At 42.6% G+C, this 25,338-nt stretch overlaps 7 protein-coding genes across 7 annotated transcripts; 2 read left to right on the top strand and 5 right to left on the bottom strand.

Annotated features, from left to right (window-relative positions):
• Positions 1-673: 673 nt before the first annotated feature.
• Positions 674-6,999, top strand: LOC128712671 (nucleoporin Nup188). Its single transcript, XM_053807559.1, has 6 exons — positions 674-699; positions 803-1,022; positions 1,086-5,087; positions 5,154-5,441; positions 5,527-5,913; positions 5,977-6,999. Exons 1-6 carry the CDS (start codon positions 674-676, stop codon positions 6,997-6,999), a joined length of 5,946 nt encoding a protein of 1,981 aa, XP_053663534.1.
• Positions 7,000-7,584: 585 nt separating this feature from the next.
• LOC128712670 (chymotrypsin-2-like) lies at positions 7,585-14,080 on the bottom strand. The gene is made up of 6 exons (XM_053807558.1): positions 14,033-14,080; positions 11,250-11,401; positions 8,376-8,552; positions 8,208-8,303; positions 7,820-8,141; positions 7,585-7,743 (listed from the first exon to the last, which is right to left on the bottom strand). Exons 1-6 carry the CDS (start codon positions 14,078-14,080, stop codon positions 7,585-7,587), a joined length of 954 nt encoding a protein of 317 aa, XP_053663533.1.
• A 575-nt stretch (positions 14,081-14,655) lies between these two features.
• Positions 14,656-15,151, bottom strand: LOC128711393 (ubiquitin-conjugating enzyme E2 N). The gene has a single exon (XM_053806262.1). It carries the CDS (start codon positions 15,137-15,139, stop codon positions 14,681-14,683), a length of 459 nt encoding a protein of 152 aa, XP_053662237.1. The 5' UTR covers positions 15,140-15,151; the 3' UTR covers positions 14,656-14,680.
• Positions 15,152-16,690: 1,539 nt separating this feature from the next.
• Positions 16,691-18,044, top strand: LOC128714768 (uncharacterized). The gene is made up of 3 exons (XM_053809649.1): positions 16,691-17,598; positions 17,655-17,788; positions 17,851-18,044. Exons 1-3 carry the CDS (start codon positions 16,691-16,693, stop codon positions 18,042-18,044), a joined length of 1,236 nt encoding a protein of 411 aa, XP_053665624.1.
• A 114-nt stretch (positions 18,045-18,158) lies between these two features.
• LOC128712669 (ubiquinone biosynthesis protein COQ4 homolog, mitochondrial) lies at positions 18,159-19,887 on the bottom strand. The gene is made up of 5 exons (XM_053807557.1): positions 19,778-19,887; positions 18,967-19,143; positions 18,691-18,895; positions 18,375-18,598; positions 18,159-18,315 (listed from the first exon to the last, which is right to left on the bottom strand). The coding sequence occupies exons 1-5, from the start codon at positions 19,885-19,887 to the stop codon at positions 18,159-18,161; spliced, it is 873 nt and encodes a 290-aa protein (XP_053663532.1).
• Positions 19,888-21,827: 1,940 nt separating this feature from the next.
• Positions 21,828-22,826, bottom strand: LOC128712668 (UDP-sugar transporter UST74c). The gene has a single exon (XM_053807555.1). It carries the CDS (start codon positions 22,824-22,826, stop codon positions 21,828-21,830), a length of 999 nt encoding a protein of 332 aa, XP_053663530.1.
• Positions 22,827-24,368: 1,542 nt separating this feature from the next.
• Positions 24,369-25,169, bottom strand: LOC128714194 (SOSS complex subunit B homolog). The gene is made up of 2 exons (XM_053809070.1): positions 25,150-25,169; positions 24,369-25,059 (listed from the first exon to the last, which is right to left on the bottom strand). Exons 1-2 carry the CDS (start codon positions 25,167-25,169, stop codon positions 24,369-24,371), a joined length of 711 nt encoding a protein of 236 aa, XP_053665045.1.
• Between the last annotated feature and the right edge of the window lie 169 nt (positions 25,170-25,338).

The raw sequence follows: 25,338 nt of genomic DNA, 5'->3' as shown, positions 1-25,338 counted from the left end.
TCTGTCACTCTAGCAGGTTTTATGTACACAAAACGTGATGACGTCATGGCTTGATAAAATAAGGTGTACTGCGAGGGGTTAAGCTGCGGATGTCAAGATTCATAATGACTAGCGAAACCGCTCATAGTCACTGGACCGCGGATATACTTTCCGAAATGAATTGACTTCAAGTATTCTCAGGACAATCATTCAATAATGCAACCACAAGAAAATTAAACATACTCACCAGCCATTTTTTTCTTGTGCAGCATTTCTCTCATTCTCTGGAAGCATATTCTTTACGTATTATGTACAGCAGCTCCCCGCTTTATGCTAATGTTTGGGACCGGACGCTTTAGCGTATATCGAATTTCCTTAGAAAAATTGGTTTACTCCTTCACATTGATACTTAGCCTGTGCTACAAATTATGCATTGGACTGAACTCTATTCCAGAGACTTTCCACATGGTTCAGCAAACACGTGTGTAATCACCGCTTCACATATTGGAATATGTCAAACAGCGCTGAAAGTATCCACCTTCATACGGTTGTTCTATTCACCTAGTTCGACTCCTACAGCTGCCGGGTTTAATTCGACGTTCAACAGTGCTTAGCTATTTGATTTGGAAAATACTTTTATTTTGAACAATTTACATACATTGCTTTATAGTTTTAGTTACACTCAATACTCAATATGAATGACATCAATGGAGATATCATGTAAGTGGGTTTGCTAATGAAGAAAACGGTAGTTACCCATGATTGCCGCTCGTTTGGCTTTGTTTACGCTAACATAACCTCGTTTAATTCGCAATCCTTCCAGCCAGTGGAGAAAACTGTGGCAATTTGTTTCTGGCATACACTACGGCACACCGAATGCGGATGTGAAAGAGAAACTGTTTCAAGTGTCCAAGGAACTGGTGGACGGTATTCTGCATTACAAAAAGCCTAGTAAAGCATCGGAGGAAAAGTTACAAAAGTTGATCAAAGATAGAAACCAACTGAAGCTACAACCCTTCGCAAACAAATTGCATCAATATTTGGTAAGTGAACCGCACAGCAAAAGATGTAACAGTACCGTGCATTCATTACATGTTCTCCAACAGGACATTGACGCCGTTCAATCATGGCAAATACTGTGTTACTATTTGGTGAACGAATATCGTGGGGCCGCCACCGCACTGGCGGAGTACATTTCCACCGAAACGTCGATGGTGAAACTCTTGCACGACATTTGGACTTACCACACACTGGAGCGGATGGTGCAACTAAAGGTGTTGAAAAATATGCTGGAATACTTCCACTCTGGGACGCACCCGTACTCGAAGGAGTACCGTGAGGTGGTGGAGCGAATGGGTTTGCCGGCGCTTAGAAAATCCTACCTCACACAGCTAACGCACTTGATAGCCGATCCGCCTAGCACGCAGAAAGCCATCCCCACCGATATTATGTACGGACAGACGAGAGTCGCTTGTGCGGAACGAAGGCTTCGGGAAACGAACGAAATACTGCAGATCCTGTTGCTGATTGTGCACTACAGTGGCATTAGTCCGGAAGAGTTGGAGCAACTGTTTAAACTTTTCCGCGATCATTCGTTCGGTAAGCAGCAGGATCATTTGGACCCGGGGTCGGAAATTCATTCCGAGTTGGTAAAGCGCATAACCTACAACGAACTTGCACTCGTTTTCCGAACTCTCGATCTGTCTGACAAGTTCGACGATGCCGATTGGATTGACCGTGTGGTGGCGGCCCTCGATGGACCAATGGTATCGTTGCATCAATTTCCCGAGCATGGCCCACTGCTGCTTGTGTGGATGCTGTTCAACTTTCGGCTACAGCATACGGTAGAGGATGAGGATACGACCAGACGTTACCAGCAGTTAGGATCACGAGCCATCAAGCTGGGTGTGTTTGAGTATCTTCACGCGATCGTATCGCATCCGATGTTCAAGGATCAAAGCCTAACGGCACGCATTGTACGGAAATCCATCTTTAACCATCTTGGCTTCTTGTGCCAACTGTTTGATGCCGATGAATCGATCGCTCATCATAGCAACATTTACGACCTGCTTAGCGAGCTGCTTACCTCGCCGACGATCGCTACGGAGTTCTGCAAGCTTGAAGATCACCCCATTCGGGCGCTTTTTAACATCAGCTTGGAACATTTCCCCGTGGAATTCACACCACTATCCAAGGTAGCGTACGCACTAGCAACGGCAGGATCTACGCAAAACAGTTACATACAGGGACTTTTGGAAAATTTGCCTGTCTACACGGAACTCTATACTGGTCGCAATCAGTACGAAATTCGGAGTGCATCCTCCACGAACGAAGATGAGTTTATACTGTGCCACGATTACACACCTTCTAGGAAGATTAATTTCACCATCGCCCGGGGAACAAAGCTGATCGTGCGCGATATGCAAAACCAGCGAACATACGTGCACTTCAGCACCAGCTACAACTATTTCAATGCACTACACCACGAAATTAATGAACTGTTGGAAGATGCTCAAGCAACGAGCACTCTGAACTCGGAACGTGTGCAACGGATTGCGGCCGGTTTAAAGTATTTAGCCGTGGCCGTCAGACGCATACAGCAACCGTACGACATCACCTCGGAGATGGTGCACCCAACAGAGATGGTTTTCGATGTGCTGCTCAAGTTTAAATCGGTTCCGAATCCACCGATCGACTTACTGGTTCAATGTATGAACGTTTGTACCGCTTTGGTGCCGCTGTTCGAACAGGAGATATACACGCGCATTATCAATCTAAACATCCTTCCGTCGATTAACAATGCGAATTTAACCTATCATGAGTACGCCAACGGTGTAGGGTATGATTCGAGCCTGGTAGGCTACTATCTAATGAACGTGGAACGCAGTGCTGGTCGCTACCCGTTACTGATGGCGTATTTTAACTTCCTCAAAACGTACACCAAGCTTGGTCGCAATAATGTGTTCGGTGTGGAACTGCCGGGAGCAATATTTTTGCTGCGAGAGGTACTGCCGCACGCGAACAATTGGCGCTACGCGACAGGATCCGATCGGTACCGCGTGTTGGTATTCGTCGTACAGTACATCTATGAAATTCTGCAGCTGAGCGAAGAAAAGCTGGACAGCGATTATGCGCGTCGCGTGCTAAGAGATGCGTGCGTGTACAGTTTGCTAAACCGTGACAATGGTTTGGTGCTATTAAAGATCGTTGGTCTAGGCAACGGGTACCTGCAGGCGGTGATGGAACGGGAGTCGAACTGGATGCTCGTCCCGGAGCAGCAACTAAATCTGATGATTCAACACTCGATGACGATACTGATGCAGATACTGCGACTAAAAAAACACATCCACGAGTATGACCTTTCGCCATTGGAATCCGCGATTTACACGCAACCGAAGCAACGAGATACATTGCGCATCATACCGATGGTAACGGGTTACATGAGCAACATTTTTAATCCCCGACTGCCCATCCTGTCCTGTCGCTTGTTGCGCAGATTTGCCATCGAATTTCGTATGTCTCTGTTAGCATGTTTGGACATGGAACCGGACCAAATACGGCACACGTTCCTGGAACGATTGCACGATGAAATTGAGAGTGACGATTTGAAGCTTGCCGTGCTGGAGTTCGTTGAGTCGTGCGTTCACAAGCAGCCGGGACTTACGGAAGCTTTCTTTAAGGTGTACTATGGCAAACCAGACCGACGATTGCTGTTGGCGAAGGATGGTAGTGGTGCAGGAGCAGCAGGACCAACAGCCAGTGGAAAAGGTCGTCCAAAAACGATGATCAACGATGGCATACCGACGTACATGGAAGAGTTCCTCGAAGCGATTTCAAACGATCCGGTCAAACTTGCTAGTCCGTTGTTGTCGCGCATCATGTCATTGTTTCATGCGCTCTGGAAAAATAACATGCAAGCGTTGGTGAACGATCTGCTACAGAAACCGAACTTTTGGTTATCGCTATGTAATCCGCTGTTCAGCGACCAGATTGCGAGCAATATGCGATCGTACAGCCAACTGTTTAACATCCTTGGCATTGAGCTGTTTCGCATTAATTCTGCCGCGGGAATCAAAATGGAACCGGAGCTGGCGAAAGTGTTTGAACGGTTCACACAAACTTACAGCATCTTCTCACGCTGGGTTGACATTGTGCTAGATCTTCCGGATGCTTCTCGAGGGCGCCACATCGACAAAGATGGCAGCGAGGGCAATTCGAGCATCAGTGGTGGCTGGGATGGTGGAGCAGATCAAACACCCGACTGGTTAGGACGATTACAATCCTTCAAGGATCTATTGGTACTGATCGTGCGTAAAAAAGAGCCGGGAATTTCGTTGCCCGATCGTTGCAAAACCTATCTTGCCGAACGTTTGTTAGCGACTTTGGTCGAACGCGTCGAACATGTGCACGATATGAGACCTTTGATCGTGCTTTCCGAGCTGTATCTAATCGTACTCTCCGATTTCGATCACAAGTACACCGAGGATCTGGATAAGGATGACGAGATGTTGATACGGGCCGAAAAGTTGCTAAGTTTGCTGGCTGTAACTTACGCTGATATACACCAGAGAGCCAAGGAAGCACTGATTGCTATTGGAATTAAAACGGTCGAAATACAAGCGGATCGCTTGCTGGTAAATTATACAATTGCTGCGGAAATTATACGCTCGGCCGTCGACATTGCCGGGGAGGAAATACATGCGCTAGAGCTTGCTATTCAGGCTCATGGTTTGAAGGCAAAAACCGGAAGTGATATAAACGAAGCCAAGCAGTATAATTCGCTGCTGCTTGCCATTAACTTGCTGAAGCAATTGACCATAAGTTTCGATCAACCTGGGACAGGATCCCCGATGGTACAAGCAAACTCCACGCGGTGGGTTAATTGGTTGGTGAAAGGCAAACTATTTCAGCGTTTGCTCAGCATCACGGGCACGGTACTACCGGAGTACGGCCGAAAGAAACTAGTTTCGGAGCTGTTGAACCTGTTGATTCTGCTTGCCGAAAGTCAAAGCTCGGAGGAATTGCTTTACAGCGACGTAGGAGACTATCTATGGTTGAAGCTGTTGCCACCGAAAGAGTTGCTTCAACGTCCGTATGTTATGGCGAACGTAAGTTAAAGTCGTTTTCGTTTTATCTGTGTGCCATTATTAATTGTACTTTCTTTTTTCTTCCAGGAAACGCAACAACAGTGGCAAACGCAGGATTGGTGGCCGATTTACTCCAAAGGCATACATCTGGTACGAGCGCTGCTGAGCAAACATGGATACAGATTTTTACGCGATGCCATCTTCTTCGTTGGTATTCATGAGGAATACCTAATGGATTCGCTTATGCTCGCTAAGCAGTCACTCGAACCCAGCGCTTTTGTGTTGATACTCGAGACTCTCGAACTGCTTTGCACGATGGTACCGTACGAAAAGGAGTGGCGGCTGGAACATAGCCAAAGTTTACTAAATCTTATGGTAAGAAATACGCGAACATAAACGAAACATGTAGCACAAAATTCAATCAATGTATATGATTCTAATTTTATTCACTTCCACACAGCGATGTACACAGTTTCTTATGGACCATTGCATTTCGCTACTCTACCGACCGAAGATATTGAAACGTCTTACAACGGGGTTGGCGGACAATGTTGGATTTATCGTGTCCGATCTGGAGATGGATCCAAGCGCTATCGATACTTCCGACGAGCTGGTGGATGCGATGAATAATCTTATCGAGATAGTGTCCCTGTGCGCCAAATGTTTGCTGTGTTTCAGTCCTCCCCTGCTGGCGCTTCTGTGCGATGTCGAGTTTGTACCGAGCCAGTGGTGTCCACTGATAGAGATACAGTTTGGAGCGCCTAAACTTAGCACGGATAATTATGCGCAGCTGAGCTTCGGATCGTTGCTTCAAGCGGTGTGCATCTTTACGAAAGTTTTAAATTTGGTAAGCGAATTAGCGAAGGTGAACAAGATAATAGCGCAGGATGAATATTTTTTTTTTCTGTAGCAACATTACAGTTTCAATGAAACTCCACTGAACGAATTGCCAGCTAGTGAAGTCGCGGAACACGATGATACAACGGATGGTACGCTTACTATGGGTCTTATATCACGAGCTAATCGATCTGCACTAGGCGGAGCAACGTCCCCTGCATCATCGTCCGATGTATCGCGTACCGGCAAAAGAGTACAATTCTCAAAAACACTCTCAATGACAAGCGTGTCCAGTTACACGTCCAACAACGCTATTACGCTTTCGAACGAGTTGCTCACCCATCTGGACAGCAAACGGTGTGTCTGTGCACTCGAGTACGTTCTAACGCTGCTAACATCGCAGAGTTTGTTTGCGCTGAAAGATACGAACCTTTCCCAGCGCGAGAAGCAGCTGATCAAGCGCGAACTAAGCTCGGAACTGCTGATATTTCATGATTTCGTGAAAAAGCGCATACTGAAGGATGCGAAATGCATTCTATCGCGCAAAAAGCATGGCACTGTGCCTATCATTAACGATCCTTATGCGTCTCTTGACGACAGTAATGCGGATGCCGACATGACAGATCGTTCCACTAGCACTGCCAACGATCGTTCGAAAGCTTCTCAGCAGACAAAAAAACAAACGGCCAGCACCAGTGCACAACATTCGATGCGCATTAATGTGGTGCGAAAAATGCATTTACAGCACCAACAGCAACAGCACCAAGACGCAACCGAACAAGCTGTGGCAGGAAGCGCCGGTCATGTGATGAGCCCGATCGCCGGACTCCATGGGCAGGAAGTTGGCCGTAGTTCATCGACACCGGTACTGCGAGGTATCCTAAAACCATCATCATCCGCTTCCATCAAACGGGTCATGTTTGATGATGGGCTGGGCAATGAAAATGCCAAAAGCGTGGAACCGGAAGATGAACCGATATTTTTCGAACCGCAAGAGCCACGCTTTACCGGTCTGTCGCATGTGCAGATGGTGGAGGAAGATTACATCCATCTCCTGTCAAACGTATTGCTTATGATTGGACAAAGTGAAACCTAAAGGGAACATGCGCAGGGCATCGGAATGTTGTAAAATTTATCTTTGTTTAAAATTCCTTAACATTAATAAAACCAGGTCTATAATTAAGAATTTTGTGGATGTTTTGCTAACGTAGAATATTATCAGGCTTTCGACATTGGTCTGAATGAATGAATGAAGCGCGAGAGGGAATCTTCAATCTATGCCCCGAAACCCGATTGACAGATGCTGGGATCAGCAAGAAGTTATTTACTGTGAGTCGCTTAAAACACGATGGGTTCTATGGATATATCAGCAATGATACGGTTTAAAGCTTTTCACGTGAGTTCAGGTTACATTCAAAATATCTAGAAGAACCCACAAAGTTAAATAATGCGTTGAATCCCTTCCATATTTTTATTCCATTCTGTTGTGAATGTATTAGCAAAGCAACAGTTCCACGATTGCACAATAACTTTGAAAAACCTAATATGTTAACTTATGTTTTCGGAAACTCCATAACTTCTGATGAAAACAGGTTCTCAACGTTATTAACGAAATGTTATGTAATTCCATGATATATATTAAGACATATAACTAACAAACAGTTCTTAAACTCCGTGCCCTTTAATCGCTGTTGGAGGCAATAGTCTTCTGTAGCCAGTCATGATAGAAGGAAATGCGTGTCTGAATATCAGGTAATCCCACACCGCATTCATCCGTCAGCTTTGCTTTAACTATGGCGACTTGTTTTCCCTTCCATGTTACCGGACTGCCAGAATCACCCTGTTAGGAACAAATAAATGCAGACGAATAGATAAACATGCCTCAAAAGTATGTACACAAGTTAAGAAGAACTTACATTACACGTTCCTTGGCCTCTTTTTTTGAAAGTGCACATTACGTTTTCAAAGAGCTTAATGTTATACGGCGATAAGAATTTCGATTTATCAATAATGTCTCGGCAACGATTCAGTGTGATGTGGCGTACATCGAGAGTTTGCAGCATTTTGGGTCTTTGTACTTTATTTATCCGTCCCCATCCGGTGACTGTGAGGGTAGCATTATCGGGTACTATTTCCGCCGTGTATGCAATTTGTCGTACGCGGTTGTTCAACTTCAGTGGGAATGCCAACCGCAGCAATATGATATCGTCCTTCATGTAGAAAGAATTCAGCGACAAACTTCAAAGAGAATACGATCAATTGAAAAGACAAATCGCAAACTTTAAATGCACATCGTTTTCTTACTTGTTGTAAGGAAAGCTACGATCTACCGCGTACGCGATGCCTCCCTTCTTCCAATTGTTAGTTCCAACGACAACTCTCGTCTCGTTCAGATTTACACTAATTGGGACGAGAATAACAAACGCTTGGTTACGGGGTTATGTTACATTGAGACCTTGCCCATTTGCTCACCCCACTACACAATGGGCAGCAGTCAGTATCCAACGATCGCCTACGATCGATCCACCGCAAAAATGTTTGCCTTGCAGCTGCAACGAAACCTGATAAGGTACGGCACCTTCCTTGGCGTCCATGCCTCCGATAATATACTCGGCAGCGTACGAAGAACTGCTAATGATTCTACTACAACTATAAGTTAGTAAAAACACCGTAATGAGACGTGTATGCATCATCTTTCTGTTTAAATCACGCAGAACTAAATTTCTTTTCACGACGAAGCTGTGATCCACACTGACCTTTTTCAAAAGAAATGTAACGAATATATATACCATTTGTTTTATCTCACTAACATATTCTTTCGACACACTTTACAACAGGTAGGAGGAACCTTAATCTTTTCTAAGCAGGACCGGAACACAAGATAAAAAATAAATAAGAAACATCAAACCATTCAGTACACGTAACGGTGAATGTAATAAAATAACAATGTCACCGACAGAGGTTGAGTAGTCTCTCTGTATAAGTAGGCGATGGCGTAAATAAGCGTTATGTGAGAAACTCATAGTAAACTACTTCTAGTTGATCCCACCCACCATTACCCGAGAGCATTTGTTACTTTTTTGTGATTACCGCTATTTTGGATAGCTGCATATCCTGGTAAGTTCTGATGATGTTCTTTCGCCTATTCACTACGGCAGATCAACTGACAGAAGCGACTGTATAGGACTTACATGGGGTTACAATGCTACACACATACGCCTCTGATACATTTGGTCTCTTGGATGGTCAAAAGGATTTTTGGACCCATTTGTGTTTACAACCTGTAAAGTGCTCTAGGTCTAACATCTTTTAGCGGAGAACAGAGGAGTGACCCAGATTGAGATGAAGTAATGGCGTTGATGCGTCTGCCGGGATAATAAATTGGCAGGCGACGTCGATCGACCGTGAGCGGTTTAGATGTCTCCTTCAGCAGGCAGTCATTGTAACACGGAATAAGTAAGTAAGTAAGCAAAGTAACGTTCAAAATTTTCGTAGATGATAAGCTACGGTGTCGTTTAACGGCCAGTTACACGTCATCGTCAACTATCAGTCGCATGTCTCACAAAAAGTGGAAGGAATTGTTCAATAACAACCGTAAACCGATAAGTACTACCGCGCATGAAATCACTAACGTCTAGCTCAGTAGATGGCCGGCTAATAGCAACCAAGATTAGCTGAAGGTGATACTAATCGATGCACTATCTCACTTGGTATAAAATAGCAAGTTTTACAGCTGGTGGGAATATGTAAGTAATTTTACTCACACTGCATAAAGAAAATTCATACAAACGATAAGAGGTAATCAGTCCTCATCTCCTCTTTCATGTTAACGATTCTTTCCGTTCCGTATTAGAAATTTGGTTTGGAAAGCTTATTTTGTAGGAGAAAAATCAACCATCAGCTTTTCTGACCCTCCATGTACGTGTAAGCACCAAATTTACAGGCCACTCTTGACGTCAAGCCAGATTACGATGCTGTGGATCTGACTGAACCATGGAAAATCTTCTTTGGAAAGTGTCTTTGTGAAGAGACAATGCATGTTAAGGATTCAAATAGAGCCAAACATATTAATCGGCTCATTTGAATTTAACCGGCAACTGTGGAAAGGGAACAGACTCTCCCATTTGCCGTTCAACAAACAAATATTTATCTTTGATTGGCATCGAAAAATTAAAAATATTGGATTTATGATTACTTAAAAGAAGAAATTAACAGTTTATTGATTGGATTAGAACAGGATTAATCAATTGTATCGTGGCAAACAATGGTCATAAAGTTCGACGATCGGCTCATTAGTATTAGTATTCCTCAGTGATATAGTTCCAGTACGGTAGAGAGGTGTTTAGCCGAACTAGCGCAATATCCCCAATCTTTGTTTGGAGAGATCTGCGGCAAAAATGTTAAAATTAGCTTCGTTAGACGTGTTCAAAACGGTGCTACTTTCAAGCAACTTACTTTTCGAATGGTATAACACGTTCGACAGCGTAACGCTTACCACCTTTATATAAATCATTTGTTCCGGCGAGTATACCAATATTTTTCAGCGGAACACTCTAACTAAATCATTAAGATATTATTTTTTTAAATTTAAGGCATTTGAATCATTGATGCTACAGCATACCTAACAACACCGTGTGCTGCGATCAGTATCCAACGATCGTCCACAATGGAACCACCACAATTAAAATTGCCATTGCGTGTCAAAGCAACCAGATACGACACGCTACCATCCTTAGCATCGACTCCACCAATAATCAACGTGCGTGAGTTTCTGCTCTCCAATCGAGAACTAACAGCAAACTAACTACAAACAATCTGTACCAAGTCATCATCTTCGGCAGTTGGAGAAAACTTCTCATAAACGAAACAATAGCAGATATATATATACTATGTAAATACTTTAGATTGTTGTTAAACGACTTACCTTGAGTGTTTTAATTGAATGTCAAATATTCCCAAATAATTGCAACTAAAAATGAAAAAAACCAGCTGTTTTTATTTGTGCTCCTCCTACCTGCGGAGACTAGGACCGATGGGCAATGCACGTGTAACGTTTTATGACTGTTTTTTCCCGATCAGTGTAGTGGATGACGGGAAAATGGGTTAATTTTGCGGGGTGCTATACCATCACAAATAAATTATTTAAGCCGCTTGAAGCAGCAAAACCGCTTCATGCAGAAATGATCACGGAGCTCGCGTATTGGGTTAACGAACTCTAGGATAGCATAGAACCATAAAGATCCTGATCGTCGGGGTGCTTCGCACATTGCCTCAGTAATTGAACAGAACTACGAATCCAATAGAACAGCGTGATCTGCAGAACAGCAAATCGCACAAAATAATTACGCGTTCTCAACAAAAAGGAGACGAATGTTCAACGGTAGTATAGCTAAGGCGCCGTAGAAGGAGATGGTGAACAGGTCAGAGGACACCAGTATATTCCTAGATATGAAGTACCCCATTCGTACTTCGTTGAAATCGGTGAGACCTTGCAAATGCTGATTAATTTGGCCATAAGGATGGTGTGAGAGCCATTGTTTTCTCAATATATTCTATATTGTATTGAACCCGTTCAATACACAACACACAATCGATTTTAGTTTTTCGCTCAATTATTTATAATCCTCATTCTAATTTACAACTGTTTCCATAGAGTGTTTGCATGTTTTTTTATGTTTTTTTCATTTCATTTTCTTTTCATGTTGTTTTTGTGTTGGGAAAGAGTTTTGCGAGTTGAATGCGTTTCCTGGTGGCCATCATTGTAATAACTTTCCTCATATATCATAGGTGTAGCACACATGTGTGTTTTTTCTGTATTTTTTGCGCATCTCGCATATTAGTTTACCAGTTCGCGTATTTCTCCATGATCCATGCTCTTTCCCTTTCAGAGACGCAAAACTTATGTTTGCCGCGTCATTACAGTGCATTCGGGTTCCTTTTACAAAGATATTTTAAATTCCATTTGAAACTCTTTCCACGAAAGAGTTGCATGCATTGTGAGTTGTAGTAAGTGTATGCGTTTTTTTTATCTTGCTTTTTAGCAGCTATTCAAGAATCGAGTTGTAAAGTGTATCTGTGCTCTTTACCGTGTGGCCGTTTTGGTGCTTGTGTAACCGGTCCAGATTTTCATACGTTCGGCATAGCATGCGTCGGCGAATTGCTGTAGAATTTACTATATTTCTCTCAGGCAGCACTTTTGGTTTATTTTTTCCTCTTCCGTTTCATTCCTCTGGTGTCTTTTGGATTACTTTCACATTATCTACCGCCATCTTCCTCGTTATCTAATCTATTTTGTGAGTTTGTCCAAATTGTGTTTTTTGTTGGTTGTTGTTGCGGTATTTGCAAAAAAATAATTGCAATAAACGATACTTCATAAACAATTCAAGAGAAACGATACTAAGACCTGAACGTACCGAGGATGAGTGGTAGAGCAAAAGGACAATCCTTGGAAACTATTTCAATCGAAAAAGTAGACAATCTGCTGAAAGGCTCGAGCTTTAGTAAATAGTAGTAACGTTACGAATTTCTTCAAAACCTACGCATGCAGTATTATTAATTGCTATAGTCTTTGCCCCCGTTGAATGAAGTTATACTACTTGTAGCACAGATTGTAAGAAATAGAGCTTAAAGTAGGTGCTTTATTTTGTTTCATCTTTCGCCCTCGATTTCATAATTGCTCCTAAACCGTTGTACTTTCTTCTCATTGTACGAGGTAAGGTGAGTTGAAAAGGTAAAGTAACATTTCGAACGAATCAGGTTACAATCCTGCATCCAATTCTGATTTTGGATTTCGTTTTGCATGATAGATAATCGTGTCCCTAAGGTTTTGGTGAACATAAATATCAAATTACGTTATTGTTAATGAAAGATAGAAGTGTTTACCACTAGACTCTGGAGGCGATTTTGTACAAAAGTAAAATAATAAACGAAAAAAAAAATTCCACACTAAATGTCTCTTGCTCTTTCTTCCTAATTTTCAATTATTTTAGAGCAATAATGCTGTTCTTTGTCTGCGGCTCGGGCACAAATTCACCGATCTTTAATCTTGTGTTCACCTTCTATCAAATAAACAGTACAATGGATAATATGATATGAACGTACACGTTGGATACATCCTAATCTAACAAAACAAAGCAAAGACTTAATTTATGTAACCCGAGTCAATTTGAATGTTCGCTTTACTCTTTGAACGGGGCTCGAGGCATTTAAATTATGAAGAGATTTTTGATCAATTTCAATAGTAATTTTATTGATAGCTAGGCGCCAGACAGCTAGCGAATGTCCAAACTGCTTGTACCGTTCCTGATAAATGGTTGCATCCCACCGCTCTCACCTGATTAGCAGCAAGATAATTCTGATCTTCCAAGTTTGAGAATGTATGGGCATCGCGCACTATCTTCCATTTGTTTCCATTTTGTGTTGCTGTAGTAATTGATCTAAAAATAAATAGAAGACAACATTTATTGTAATAATGCGCTATTGTGGTTGACCATCTCAATCTCACAACTGTTTGTTGTAAATGTGTGTGTATCATGTATTCTGTTCCAGCATCAACTGATAATTGCTTTGTGTAAGTTACATTTGTTCGGTGCTTTGTTCGGAGCTTTCAGTCTCTTCGCTTTGTTGTTTCATTGTGCCTTTTAAAATCATTCTATTCTAGGCCTCAACTTCATAAGTCTTCTCTTTTCAATGCGAGGAAGCCTTCGATTGCTCCAGCGATCGTTATTTCATGCTGATGAACCATATATCCATCAAGGCGCGCTATACGACAAGGTTCAATGTTTAATTGGATTGCACAAACGAAGAAACTAATGCGCCTACTAACAGTAACGTCGTGGAAAATAATAAAGCAGTGGAAAATCGCCCACACAAAAGTCTATGCTATGGTTACTAATGATAAAAAAGGATGTAAAAATACAAAATACCGTCAATATTACATCAGAACATGAATATTGTCAGTTCGAAAGTTCGAGAAAACATTTTTTGTTCTTTGTTGTTAGTTGGACAAGGCCAGAACCGAACGAAGCGTAATGTACTCGCTCTCTCTCTCCTCGTCACAAGGGATCCCCATATTTATGTCCATGGCAATGAAAGAAACAAACATCGATAGAATCGATTAATGCATTTACCTGATGGTACACCATTTCCTCACGCTTCCGTGCTGTTGTTGTTGCCATTGTTTCGCTCATATGCGAGACTTCTCATCGAGAGTAGCGGACATGGTTTGATTTGTTTGGCTGTTTTTATTATGACTGCTGAAGCTCCGAAAGGGGTGGTAGTTCTCTTTGGAACCATGGACACACACTACTATTGGGCATGAAAACAAGCTCGTACAATTTAGAAGCATGACTGCTTGATTCCACAATTTCGATGCCTATCACCGTGTTTTCAACGCACTTCATCATCATCATCCTCATATTACAGCTGGGGATGCTGCATGTATTCTCCCTTCTATTGTTTGCAAATTTTCGCGCTAAAGATTTTTGACAGTTGCCTGCTTGGATGATGATGTTCAATTTGTAGAAATTCCTGTAGACACACGCACACACTAACGCACATTCACATACACACACACACGCGCACGCGTTTGTTTCTCCTGTACAGGCGATTTTCTCCGCTTAAGTTATTGAAGGAAGGAGGATACTGGAGCTGGTGCTGCTGCTGATGCTGAGGCTGCTTACTTGCCGCATGTGTTACTATCGCTGTTTTCGTTACAATGGTTTTCTTTTTTAAAAAAAGTTATTGTGTGTAGTTTAAGGAAATTGGTTAATCAGAATCTAGTTGTCGACGTTCGCGTACCGTTGCGTCCACTCCTTGGCGTTTCGAATCGCTTCCGCTTCATTCACTTTCCACAGCTCGGCCACATCGTTCGCCAACGGATCGTCTGGGTTCGGTGCGCTCAGCAGTGCTTGGATCGACAACAGCACGGTACGAATCTGCAGCGCTGGGCTCCACTTATCCTTAAGAATGTCTAGACAGATTCGTCCGAGACGATCGATGTTTGGATGATAGATTTTTGTTATGAAACGCACCTTTGGTGCCGACATCGGATAATCCTCGGGCAGGAACAGCTCTAGCTTGAACAGACCACCCTCGAACGGTGAATCCTCCGGGCCGAACACGATTACGTGAAAGTAACGGGCATTCTGTTCGTCCGGTATGGCACTGATACCGGGGACGGGTTCCTGCATCAGACGCTGCGTTTCTTTGATTATTCTACGGGGCAGAGCAGCCATATTTGTTTAACTTCCCTTCTTTACGTACGTTCACACAAAGGCCTCGTCGGCAGCTAATACACACACAAGAAATACTTTTGCCCAAGTATGCGCACGTGTACGTATGCCGATCGGAAATAAGTTTCCAGATTTTTCTTCTATCCGCAAACTATCTTTCTCCAACTGTGGCAACCCCGGCCTGGTACGCCTCCTAGGCAAACGAACGAGCAATTTGACAGTGAGCAACTACGAAAGGCTTCCGTGCGCTGTCAGTGGGTGCTGAACGCAATTTCTGTGCAAACACGTCGTTAGCTGATGGTTTCGTTCTATTTGCGTTTGTTCTACCGGAAGCGTAGTGTCTCAGAGTACAGCTAACAGGAACCAGACGGCGGAGAACTGCGTACAATTACGATAATCTTTCTTTTCTCCGTCACTAGCGAAATGGGACGCGACATTCACGAAATCGATAAAGTGACAATTTTCAACGCAAGAGTCGGAGCGGTAGTTCTCAGTCGAAACGAAATGAATGCATCCGCTCCGACATTTCGGTTGTGGGGCGAAGCCGGCCCAAGCGACAAAAACGCTTTAAGATCGTAGCCGTCTTTTCGTCGATTTGAACATTACAAGTATAGATTGCCTAGTTAAATTTAAAATTTGGTTCATTTGTGATTCTTTTTCTTCATTTAATGTATTAAAGCTTATTTATTACAGACTTTAATTAAAATCGGCATTAAATTGTATTGAATTCACATACAACCGTTTAATTAACTGATCACCATGTTTAAAAAATGGTGAATTATAAAGTTTGTATATTAGCTTACATAACTCTAGGGACATGAATAGAGAAATGTGTGCCAGAGAAATTCACGTAACTCGAATTTTCGCGTAGTTTCATTTATCTTTAGAATATCTTTTATATTTAATATTCAGAGATCGATTCGTTTTTTAACGTCATGAAGCACATTGTTAATTGATATTTTTAGGAAATGGCTATACATGTTATCTTTTCATACCAATTTATTTTTGAACAAAAGCGTTAATGCTCCTTCTTTATCGGCACAACAACCTCTAGTGGACTAGGCATGCCATTTGTGGCTTTCTTTGATTTTATTTACCCGTAGCGGAATAGTCAGTCCTGCGTACGGAGATTTGGTCCGGATGGGATTTTGGACCGGTCCTGTCATGTGAAGACCGATCTAATCGATCTAAATATCTAAATACCAAGTTTATCATCGGTCGTAGCTTGATTAAACTTATAAGAAACCATCGCTTCAGAAAAAAAAAAACAAATCGCAGTGCGTATCGCAAATGCTTAACGACCTTTTCGTTGTAATGTCGACTTTTGAAATCCGAAGCGTTTCCGTTCTATTTTGCACAATCAGCATTTTTTTTTTTGCAATATGACCGCGCGAAGCTGTCACAACAATTATTGTCAGCTGATTTCTTCTGTTTGGGCACTACAGGTAAATAACAAACCTGCTCCGTCGTCTGCGTAATAATGGGCCCGTAGGAAGAATTACGCCGTTTTAAGTGTTTACTCGAGACAAGAAAGCAAATATCCGCAGCATTGACATGGCAGCATTACTATTGGCAACCCGTCACGGACCTTCGTTCCGTTCTATGGTTCCTAACGTATGGATTCTGTCTTGGCTAGTCAGCTATCAACGGAAAAGCACCAACATCAGTGCGGTCGATTCCTTTATCAGTGAGCTGATGGAAAACAAAAAGCTAAAGTGGAAAGTGCTAAACAGTCGACAACGCAATGGTAAAATGAAATCACAAATCTCCGATTATGATGTGGCAACTAGTGCACGCATTCCTACGGACACAATGTTACGCTCCACGTTTCGGCTCAGTGAGCTGTACAATGAACTGACGAATAATCCACTAGTCGTTAACATCAGCCAGATGGAAGTGTCCCAGGTGGATCACCTACTCGGAACGGCATTGAATGAACAGAATGCGGAGGACGTAAAACGTTTACTATTACAAATATTGGAGTACGAAAAATTACCCTCTCTGCCGGTATTTAACGCCACACTTAAATATTTGACGCTCCAAACACAAATGGAATCGATAGAACAGTTGGCCGTACTCTACTTGCAATATCATCCAGAGCAGAACAGCACGGCAATCGGCAGATTCGAACACTATAAAGCACTATGTCAATGGAAGCTGGGAAATACACTGAAATCCCTGGAAATTTTTCGTATCATAATGGTCGACTGTAACGAGGAACAGTTGCTAACCGTCGATCATATGCTGCTGGAAATGATCGATGAGACGATTGGCAGAAAGAGTGAAGCCGTTTTGCTTGCGGTAATAAACTTTTGCGAATTTTGTTTAATAGAACTGGGCCACGATTTTCCCATCTGTTACGTGTGGGAAAAGAGTTTCTTGAGTTCCTGGCACAGTGATCAAGAGGCAGCCAAAGCGTTGTTCGATAGGCACGGTGCCCTAAGAGAAGCTGTCAGCAGAAGGTATGTAGATAGCTCTATGAATGTTACGACAATAGTTACAGTAATCTATTCTGCAGGACTACAAATCTTTGTTATAAACTGTTGTACAACAACAATGTGGAGAAAGTTTACCAACTAATTGAACTGTTTCTGAAGCATGACATGAAAGCGGAATGTAAATCTATGCTGATCAGGCTGTTTGAATATCAGTGTAAGTGAAGCCATAAAAATCTATCATATTCTATCAATTTATTCTATCATTAACTTATCCAGATTGGCGCAAAAACTTGAGAGGATGTTCGGAAATTATGCAAAACGCCATCGATCTCAATATTTCTCTCCCCGAGATGTGCAATCGCCACTTGTTGGAGCTTCTGATCGGACGCACAACGACAGGATTGGAACAGCGGGATGCTTCGAAGCAGTCGAAAAACTTAAAACCAAACAAATACGAACTGAAATTCTAATGTACATATAGCACCGGTAGGATTACAAACCTATAAAGATAAATTAAAGACAAGCGCAAGTGTAATTGTGTTAACAAAAATCTATAATCTATACAGTATAGATGGCACCTTACTTTATTTTTTATTCATCAGTTCAATATACAACTCTTTGCGTAGCTCATTAACATCTTGATCCCATCGCTTTTCCCAGTACACCGTCATGAGTGGTTTGATGCGATTTCCCGTCCGAAGTGCCCAGGGTAAATATTGGCGAAGATAGTTTTGCCTTTGCCTAGAACGAAAGCTCAATTTGAAAAGAATTCATGCTGAGAACGGGAGTTTCATTCTCACTTGGGACGCAGTCGAACAGCACCAAAGACGGCACCCCCATAGCACATCGGTAGTCCAGTATTCAATGCTTCCACCCATTTGACCGTTACCTCGCCCAACATATTGGTGGGCATATCGAGGATAGCGTGTACCATATCGTGAGTCTCTCTGTATCGCGTCATCACGTAGGCAAGCTCTGGATCGTCCAGAAATCGAACTTCCATTCGTGAGTCGGGTGTAATATTCTATGAAACAAAAACAAAGTTGATCACACACATTAGCATCCGGCTTGCAAAGGGGACGAGAGGTCGTTTTCAAAAGAATCTCGGATGCTTACATTTTCCTCCATAAATTTAACGTACGTATAACCAAACGTATTTTCTGGGAACTTTTTCAGCGCGCCCATGTTCACCGTGCGTGTATTGATGCGAGGCTTCTCGCTAAGAATTTGTTGCCCCTCCTCGGTGGACCGCATATAATAAAGCATCTTTTCCAGAGCCTTTCGACCGGTCGTTTCGCCAAGACAAGCAATCATATCGTGCCTGTAAAGAAATAACATAATTTTAAATACCGTTTTGGTCAATGTTTGTATTTACCAAGTTTTACTGCACACCTTCGTGGATCAATTAAAGCGGCGACAGAACTTCCGGCGCTCAAGATTAATCTTTGGATGTCGCTAACTTGGATTCGATTGCGGTGGAATTCTTTAGTAAATTCGTCCATTTCCGGAGCTGCTTGGTGTTGTTCTCCATCGTTCAAGGAAACCTTGATTGGTGCAGTTCCCTCGGTTCTGGCGGAAGTGGTGCTTAGGCAACGATATGCACATTTCCTACCAGCGGAAAGCACCGGAAATCTTATTCGAACAAACATATCGCAACTCTAAGTACGCTGAAAATAAAAAAATATTGTTTGTAGTTGTATTTTACAGAAAGAAACTAATATTTTTACAACCACTGTACCATTGTCCATTGTGCCTTTATTTAAAACACGGTTAAAATAATAATTAAACGTACCAACCTAACCCAGTAATTAAATCGATAAAAATAAAATTACCATTTCATTTAACACAACACATTTATTGCCGTAACCAAAAGTATGATAAATGAAGTGCACCAAATGGTTTTTTTTTATCTGTAAAGTCATTTCAAGTTTCGCTGAGGCCAAGGAGAAATATAAAATGGCAAACACTTCCACAATCTATGTGGCCCTCCAATTATGCTATCATAATGATTCGTTTTATACGGGTTTAATTTCAAACCACCTAATTAACCAGCAAACACGTAGCCAACCAATGCGATCGTTCAAAGAATTAGATACAGAGCCATTGTAATACCAACACGGTAGAAGATCTTCACCTTCCCAGTCCTTGACTCTCTGCGGGAACTTGACGTCATCGACATCCCCCGGCAATGAGAGACGTGTACGTGATGTTCATGCTTACAGCGTTATTGTGCACTATCGCACAAATATGATGGCAGAAGATGCTCGGCGGATGAAACAGCATCGACTCACGACGACGAATCATAAACTGCATGTCAATAAACCTGCAAACCTACCGCCGAGGTCACGGTCACCATTGTTTAACCCGGCCGAAGAGCAGATTGTATTTTGACCCTGGAAAATGTTCTGGCTTGGAGGAACTGACCTTGCCCCTAATGGTGTAATTGGGGATGAGTATTATGTAAAAGACAAAAAATGGTGTAACACTAACGAATGAATGTAAATTATTAAATTATTCTTTCTTTCTGTTTAAAAGCAACAGTAAAGTAAAGAAAGCAAAGCAAAAGTCCTACCAGCATGAAAGTTTATGATAAAAATGCTTATAATTAAATGGCAACTGAAAAGGCAAATCTATTCCAACTTGGACATACGATTTGTTCAACACATGGGGCAGAAAAACTGGTTTCCTGAAGGGCCAAATCAGGGGTCAGCAGAGATTTGTTTTCGTTTCAAAGGTAAAAACTGTTTCAGGTTGACAAAGCAAATGTAATCGTTTAAACGTTTCGGGTGTTCTTATTTCAAAAAGAAACGGTGGTAATATGTAAACTAAATACAGTTATTCAACATCCTACTTGTTGAATAATTGTACATAGGATTGCCTAAAACATAGTTCATTTTCTTGAGACAATGCTATTAGAGGAAAACTACATTCCAAAGTATTAAAAACTACCGTTCATCATTCTCCATTAAACTTATAATAATAATAAATTACTGAAAAGCTTGACCAACAGTGTGGAAATTTTACCAATAACTCCCCAATCAATTGGAATGATCCCTACCTGGGACAATGACTGACCACAAAATTCAACAAGCTTAATAAACACTGATGTGGTGATGGCTCGACGATGATGGCAAACACGAGAGAAACGAGCAAACAAACTGTTTAAGTTTACAAAATTACTCATCCTATTATTAATATTTTTATAAGTTGCATTACATGCGTCAAGTAACGTTTGGAATGTTTGTTGCGAGGGGTTAAAATTTAAGTAATTGAAGGGCAACATTCGAAGGAATACTGAGTCAAAGTACAAAGAAAGAAAAGAATAGAATTATGCGATCATTTGACCTTTACCTGTACGCATGATCGTGAGATAGAAACTGAAGCCGACAGTTATGTTATCACTACAACCCTATGGTTAAACTTTGAACATTGCTGTATTATTATTATTATGGCAATCTGAAAATGGAACCCAATTGATCCGAAAGTATAGGGCCAGATGATATCATTGTTTTATGTAATTCCCTCCGGATAAGATTAATAATCGTGACAATCTTCTGCTATGCCCGCCGATTACTCAACTTCAAGGGTTACTATGCAATGGATGGGCTTTCTTTCTCATATATGTACGCACAACACAATTACAAAACGGTTTTGTTTATGTTACACAATGACCATCGCTGTGTGGTTGTATATTGTAGCTCCATCCGCTTCACTAAAATCTCCTACACGATACATTTACACATCTGAACTTAAAAATACACAGCAAAACTAAAAACGATGCAGTACCCGATATCATGTTCGATGAATATTTCTCTAATATCAACTCGTACGAGGTTATGACTCACCACCGGGGTTATGTTCTAGCTATACAATGGAAGATTGTAATGCTGCTGTTGCGTTCTTTCCGCTGAAGTCCAGCAGAACCGAAGCTATAACAAGAATTATACGTTTTATCACTGCCACGAGACGCGACGTGGATTTCCGCTGTTTATGTGTTGGTGATTTGAGTGATTACCGCTTAAAATTACATCGATCATCTGTACACTGGTTTACCACACAAATGGCCGCCTTGGAAGCCTGGAAATCAATGCCCTTTAATTGAAAATGATGCCTCTATGCCCATGTTGTGGACAGGCTAAGGAATTACTAATAAATACGCCCTTACTATCGCACTAACCAATTCTGTCCTATACACCCCGGTTTTGATTCGTGACCCCTTTGGTTTTGTTCGATTTGCTACACACCATCCCTCATCACACGTTATCGATTCTTCCGGCTGAGGGTAGAAGCAGCTTTTTATCCGACGAAGCCGAATCTCCTCCACCACCGGAACTGGTCGGCTTCTTGCGAAAGGTAACGTACGTATACAGCAAGCTGCCGGCCACGCTGATGTTAATGCCCAGCGCATTAAGCAAAGAAAACACATAATCGCCCCCGATGAACATGCCGATGTAGGTGACGCTGATGTTCTTCAGGCACCCAACGATAGTGGTTGTAAGGGCCGAGTTGTGCTGCGTGCAGAGTATGACACTGTACGACAAGATGAAACCCATCACGCAGGATAGTAGAAACTGGGTGGCAAAGAACGGATCGTTCCATCCTTCATATTGCCATGCACGATCGATGTCACCGGCTAGCCAGGTTCCGACCAATGCTGGTAGTATCATAAATAGGGAGTTGTAGTACATTAATCCGTACTTTCCCATGTCCGCTGTATCCAGCTTCTTCTTCATGTAGACTCCGTTCGCTGCCGTAAGTGTGTTTGTTATCATCACGTACATGTAGCCCTGCAGATTGAAGGAAAGGTCGTCCAGAGCGGCCATCAGTGCACCTCCGACCATGGCAAATACGCTTACTTTCACGGCAAGCGTGGGTCGTATACCGAGCACTAGCAACTCCAGCAGCATAGTCAGTAGAATAGAAAACCTTCGTAGTGCGGCAAACATCGGTAGGCTCAAGGCTTGGGTGCCACCCAACCCAAACATCATGTTGCCAAGATAGATTAGTGGCAATGGGAATATTCGCCTAGGTATATCTCGACTAAAATCGGGAAATTTGACCAGCTGCAACCGTTTGGCCACAAATAGCACGACGATGCTGGCAGTCAGTTGACCGAGGCTGAGTACGAGAAACGACGGAAATCGGTAGCTGGTCAGTACGGTCTTATTGATTACGGTAATCAGGAACGATGACAGGCCGTAAAAAACGGCACTGGATAGTTTTAGAAACTGCGTAGTGTCGGCACTGGCCATTTCCGACCCCGACGATCGCATTTTCGACAGATAAGCTATCATGACGACTACCGCTAACGTCCAGCAACTTGCAGCAGCAGCTTACGTTACTTCCGTACTGGATCAGTGTTGGCTGATGTTTGGCGGCGTGCTTCTTCCCCGATTGGTTGTGAGATTCTGTGCCGTGTATTGCTTATCGCTAATAAGTGTTGCTGTAGCTGTTGGTCGAGATTTATGTTGGTTCCTTGAATGACGATTGCTACAATACACATTTGCTGTCGGCCTCGTACCTAGTGCCGCTCCATTACCATATTCGTACGGTTCGGATCGATCCAGCATTCTTACGGGTCACCCGTTATTGCTCGGTCTGCTCAGTTTCAGTCATCTACCACATGGCACTGGTTCCGGATCTATTCAATTTCGTTCACGATTCGCTTACTCCACCGACTTTCCACCACGTTAGTGGAATTCCAATAATCCACCGAGATTTGACACTTGATTTGCTCGCTGTACACCGGCTTTGTATTCAGCATTTGCTAGAATTTTTCTACAAAGCTATCTTTAACTTATCAACGCAGACGATTACCGATACACGTTCTCGAGGTTTTGCTTGGTCGGTATTTCTCGCACGTTAACGAATTCTTTTCCACAGTATCGAACGGAAGATGGCACAACATATTCAAAAGCAAATCACTGCTCCAGAGAGGACCAAAGGGCCCGGATAATAATATATAGTGGTTGTGTGCTTCACTGTTTCGAACACACGCGTCTCAAAACGCCAAGCTGATGACACAATCACGCAACAAATTATCCAATCTACAACACGAACGAACAAAATCACCGAGGAACTGAACATCCGAAACCCTGCGGAAGGCCACGGATTCCATCAACATAACACTTGCAAGCGCCACCACCGCTACCACCTTTTACTTGCACAACGAGCTGCGTAGACTTCGTCTATTGACATACGTACCCGGATAACTGAGTTTGACAGCAATGACACAGCTTTGTTTTTCTTTTTCCCTCGAGTGCAATTATGAAATTATTTTCGGGCAAAACCTCTCACAAATTGCACCGGAATGCTTTTGTTTATTGTGGAAGGTGCACCAAAAATAATGAAAACCATTACAAACACTCACCTTTCCCGAAAATGCGAGTTTATGAAAGAAAGTATTCGAAACAGCTTGTTTCGTCTGAAGAATTTGTCAAATAGAATGCGAATGAAGCTAAAGGGCGAATTTCACGCACCTCTCGTACTACAGGGCGGTTCGGTGCAAAGTCCGGGCGAAAATAAAGTGCGTTACAAAAACGAATCAGCAATACTACTCCAGTATTAGAGAGGAAACGTTAATTTCGATTTATTTTTGCCACACGTTACCCAATGCTAATGTTTGCACGTTCGTAAACATTTTCCACACAGGAATGTTATGCCTTTGACTGTATAGTGGCCGATAAAGAATGGATTCCTAGCAGCAGTGCTCAGTGGCATTACATTACATTGCTAGAAGGTAAAATAATTCTATCGCTGACAGTAGGTGTTGCACTAAACGGCTCTGCTAACTGTTATCTACGTTCGCCTTTTACACCCGTGCTTTTTGCTTGACTGTTACGACCAGTTCGGGGGGAGTTCTTCTGCGCTGGTTTCATGATGTTGGGTGGCGAAGCAGCTGCTGCTGCTGCCGCCACGGCTACCGAGTAGCGTGTCGTAGCGGCATGTGGCTTTGGCTGTGCTCCACTACCAGCCGAAAGTAATGGATTAGTGTTAGGAACCGGTTTAGGTGTTCCCATAGCCTTTCCAGTGCCGTTGTTGTTATTTCCACCGTTTGGTCCACCGCCCGAACCGTTATTGAGAACGGGTTGCGCTAACGAAGCGCTCAGATTGGGGTTCGGTTCGCTCATGTTCACCATCTCGTTGAAGGTATAGCAAAAATCACCTAACCGTACTATCTCGCCGTTTTTGCCAGAGTAAAGTGTAAGCGATTGCCGCCAAACGTTTGCGTATCCTTTGGTCAGACGTACAATATCGCCTGGCAATAGCTGTTTACCCGGCTCGTCCCAAATGGATACGTTTATTGCGGCACTCTGGTCGGCCACTTTAAACGTGCGTACTTCGCGATTCTCTTTCGTTAGCGTTACTGGCCCAATCTCGAGTATGATGAAAATCACGTTGATATTTTTCATCCCCGGGAAGATGTCCTTGATGGCCATAAGATCTATCGGGTTCGGATTGGGCGGTGGGTGGTTTTGCATCGGACTAATGGTAAAATAAAATCGCATGTCAGTTTCAGCTCGCATACGTGCAGTGTAATTGCATTTTGTTCACGCATCTGTGCGCTTAACTTACCCGTACATATTAACGGCCATAGCGTATTGGTAGAATAGTTGGAAGAGAGCGCTTTTTATTCCGTACGCTGCGGAAACTCCTTGTTTACAACCCGAATGTTTTGGTTTGTTTTCGTCCGATGACAGGTGGAGAGCGAAAAAGTTGCTGCAGCAGTAAATTGGAACGGGCGAAATGGGAAAAGGCAAGCGT

This window comes from Anopheles marshallii, chromosome 3 (genome assembly GCF_943734725.1).
Source record: "Anopheles marshallii chromosome 3, idAnoMarsDA_429_01, whole genome shotgun sequence".
Lineage (NCBI taxonomy): Eukaryota > Metazoa > Arthropoda > Insecta > Diptera > Culicidae > Anopheles > Anopheles marshallii.
Note: the sequence above shows the minus strand (reverse complement) of the source record. Positions and strands in the feature narration are given on the sequence as shown.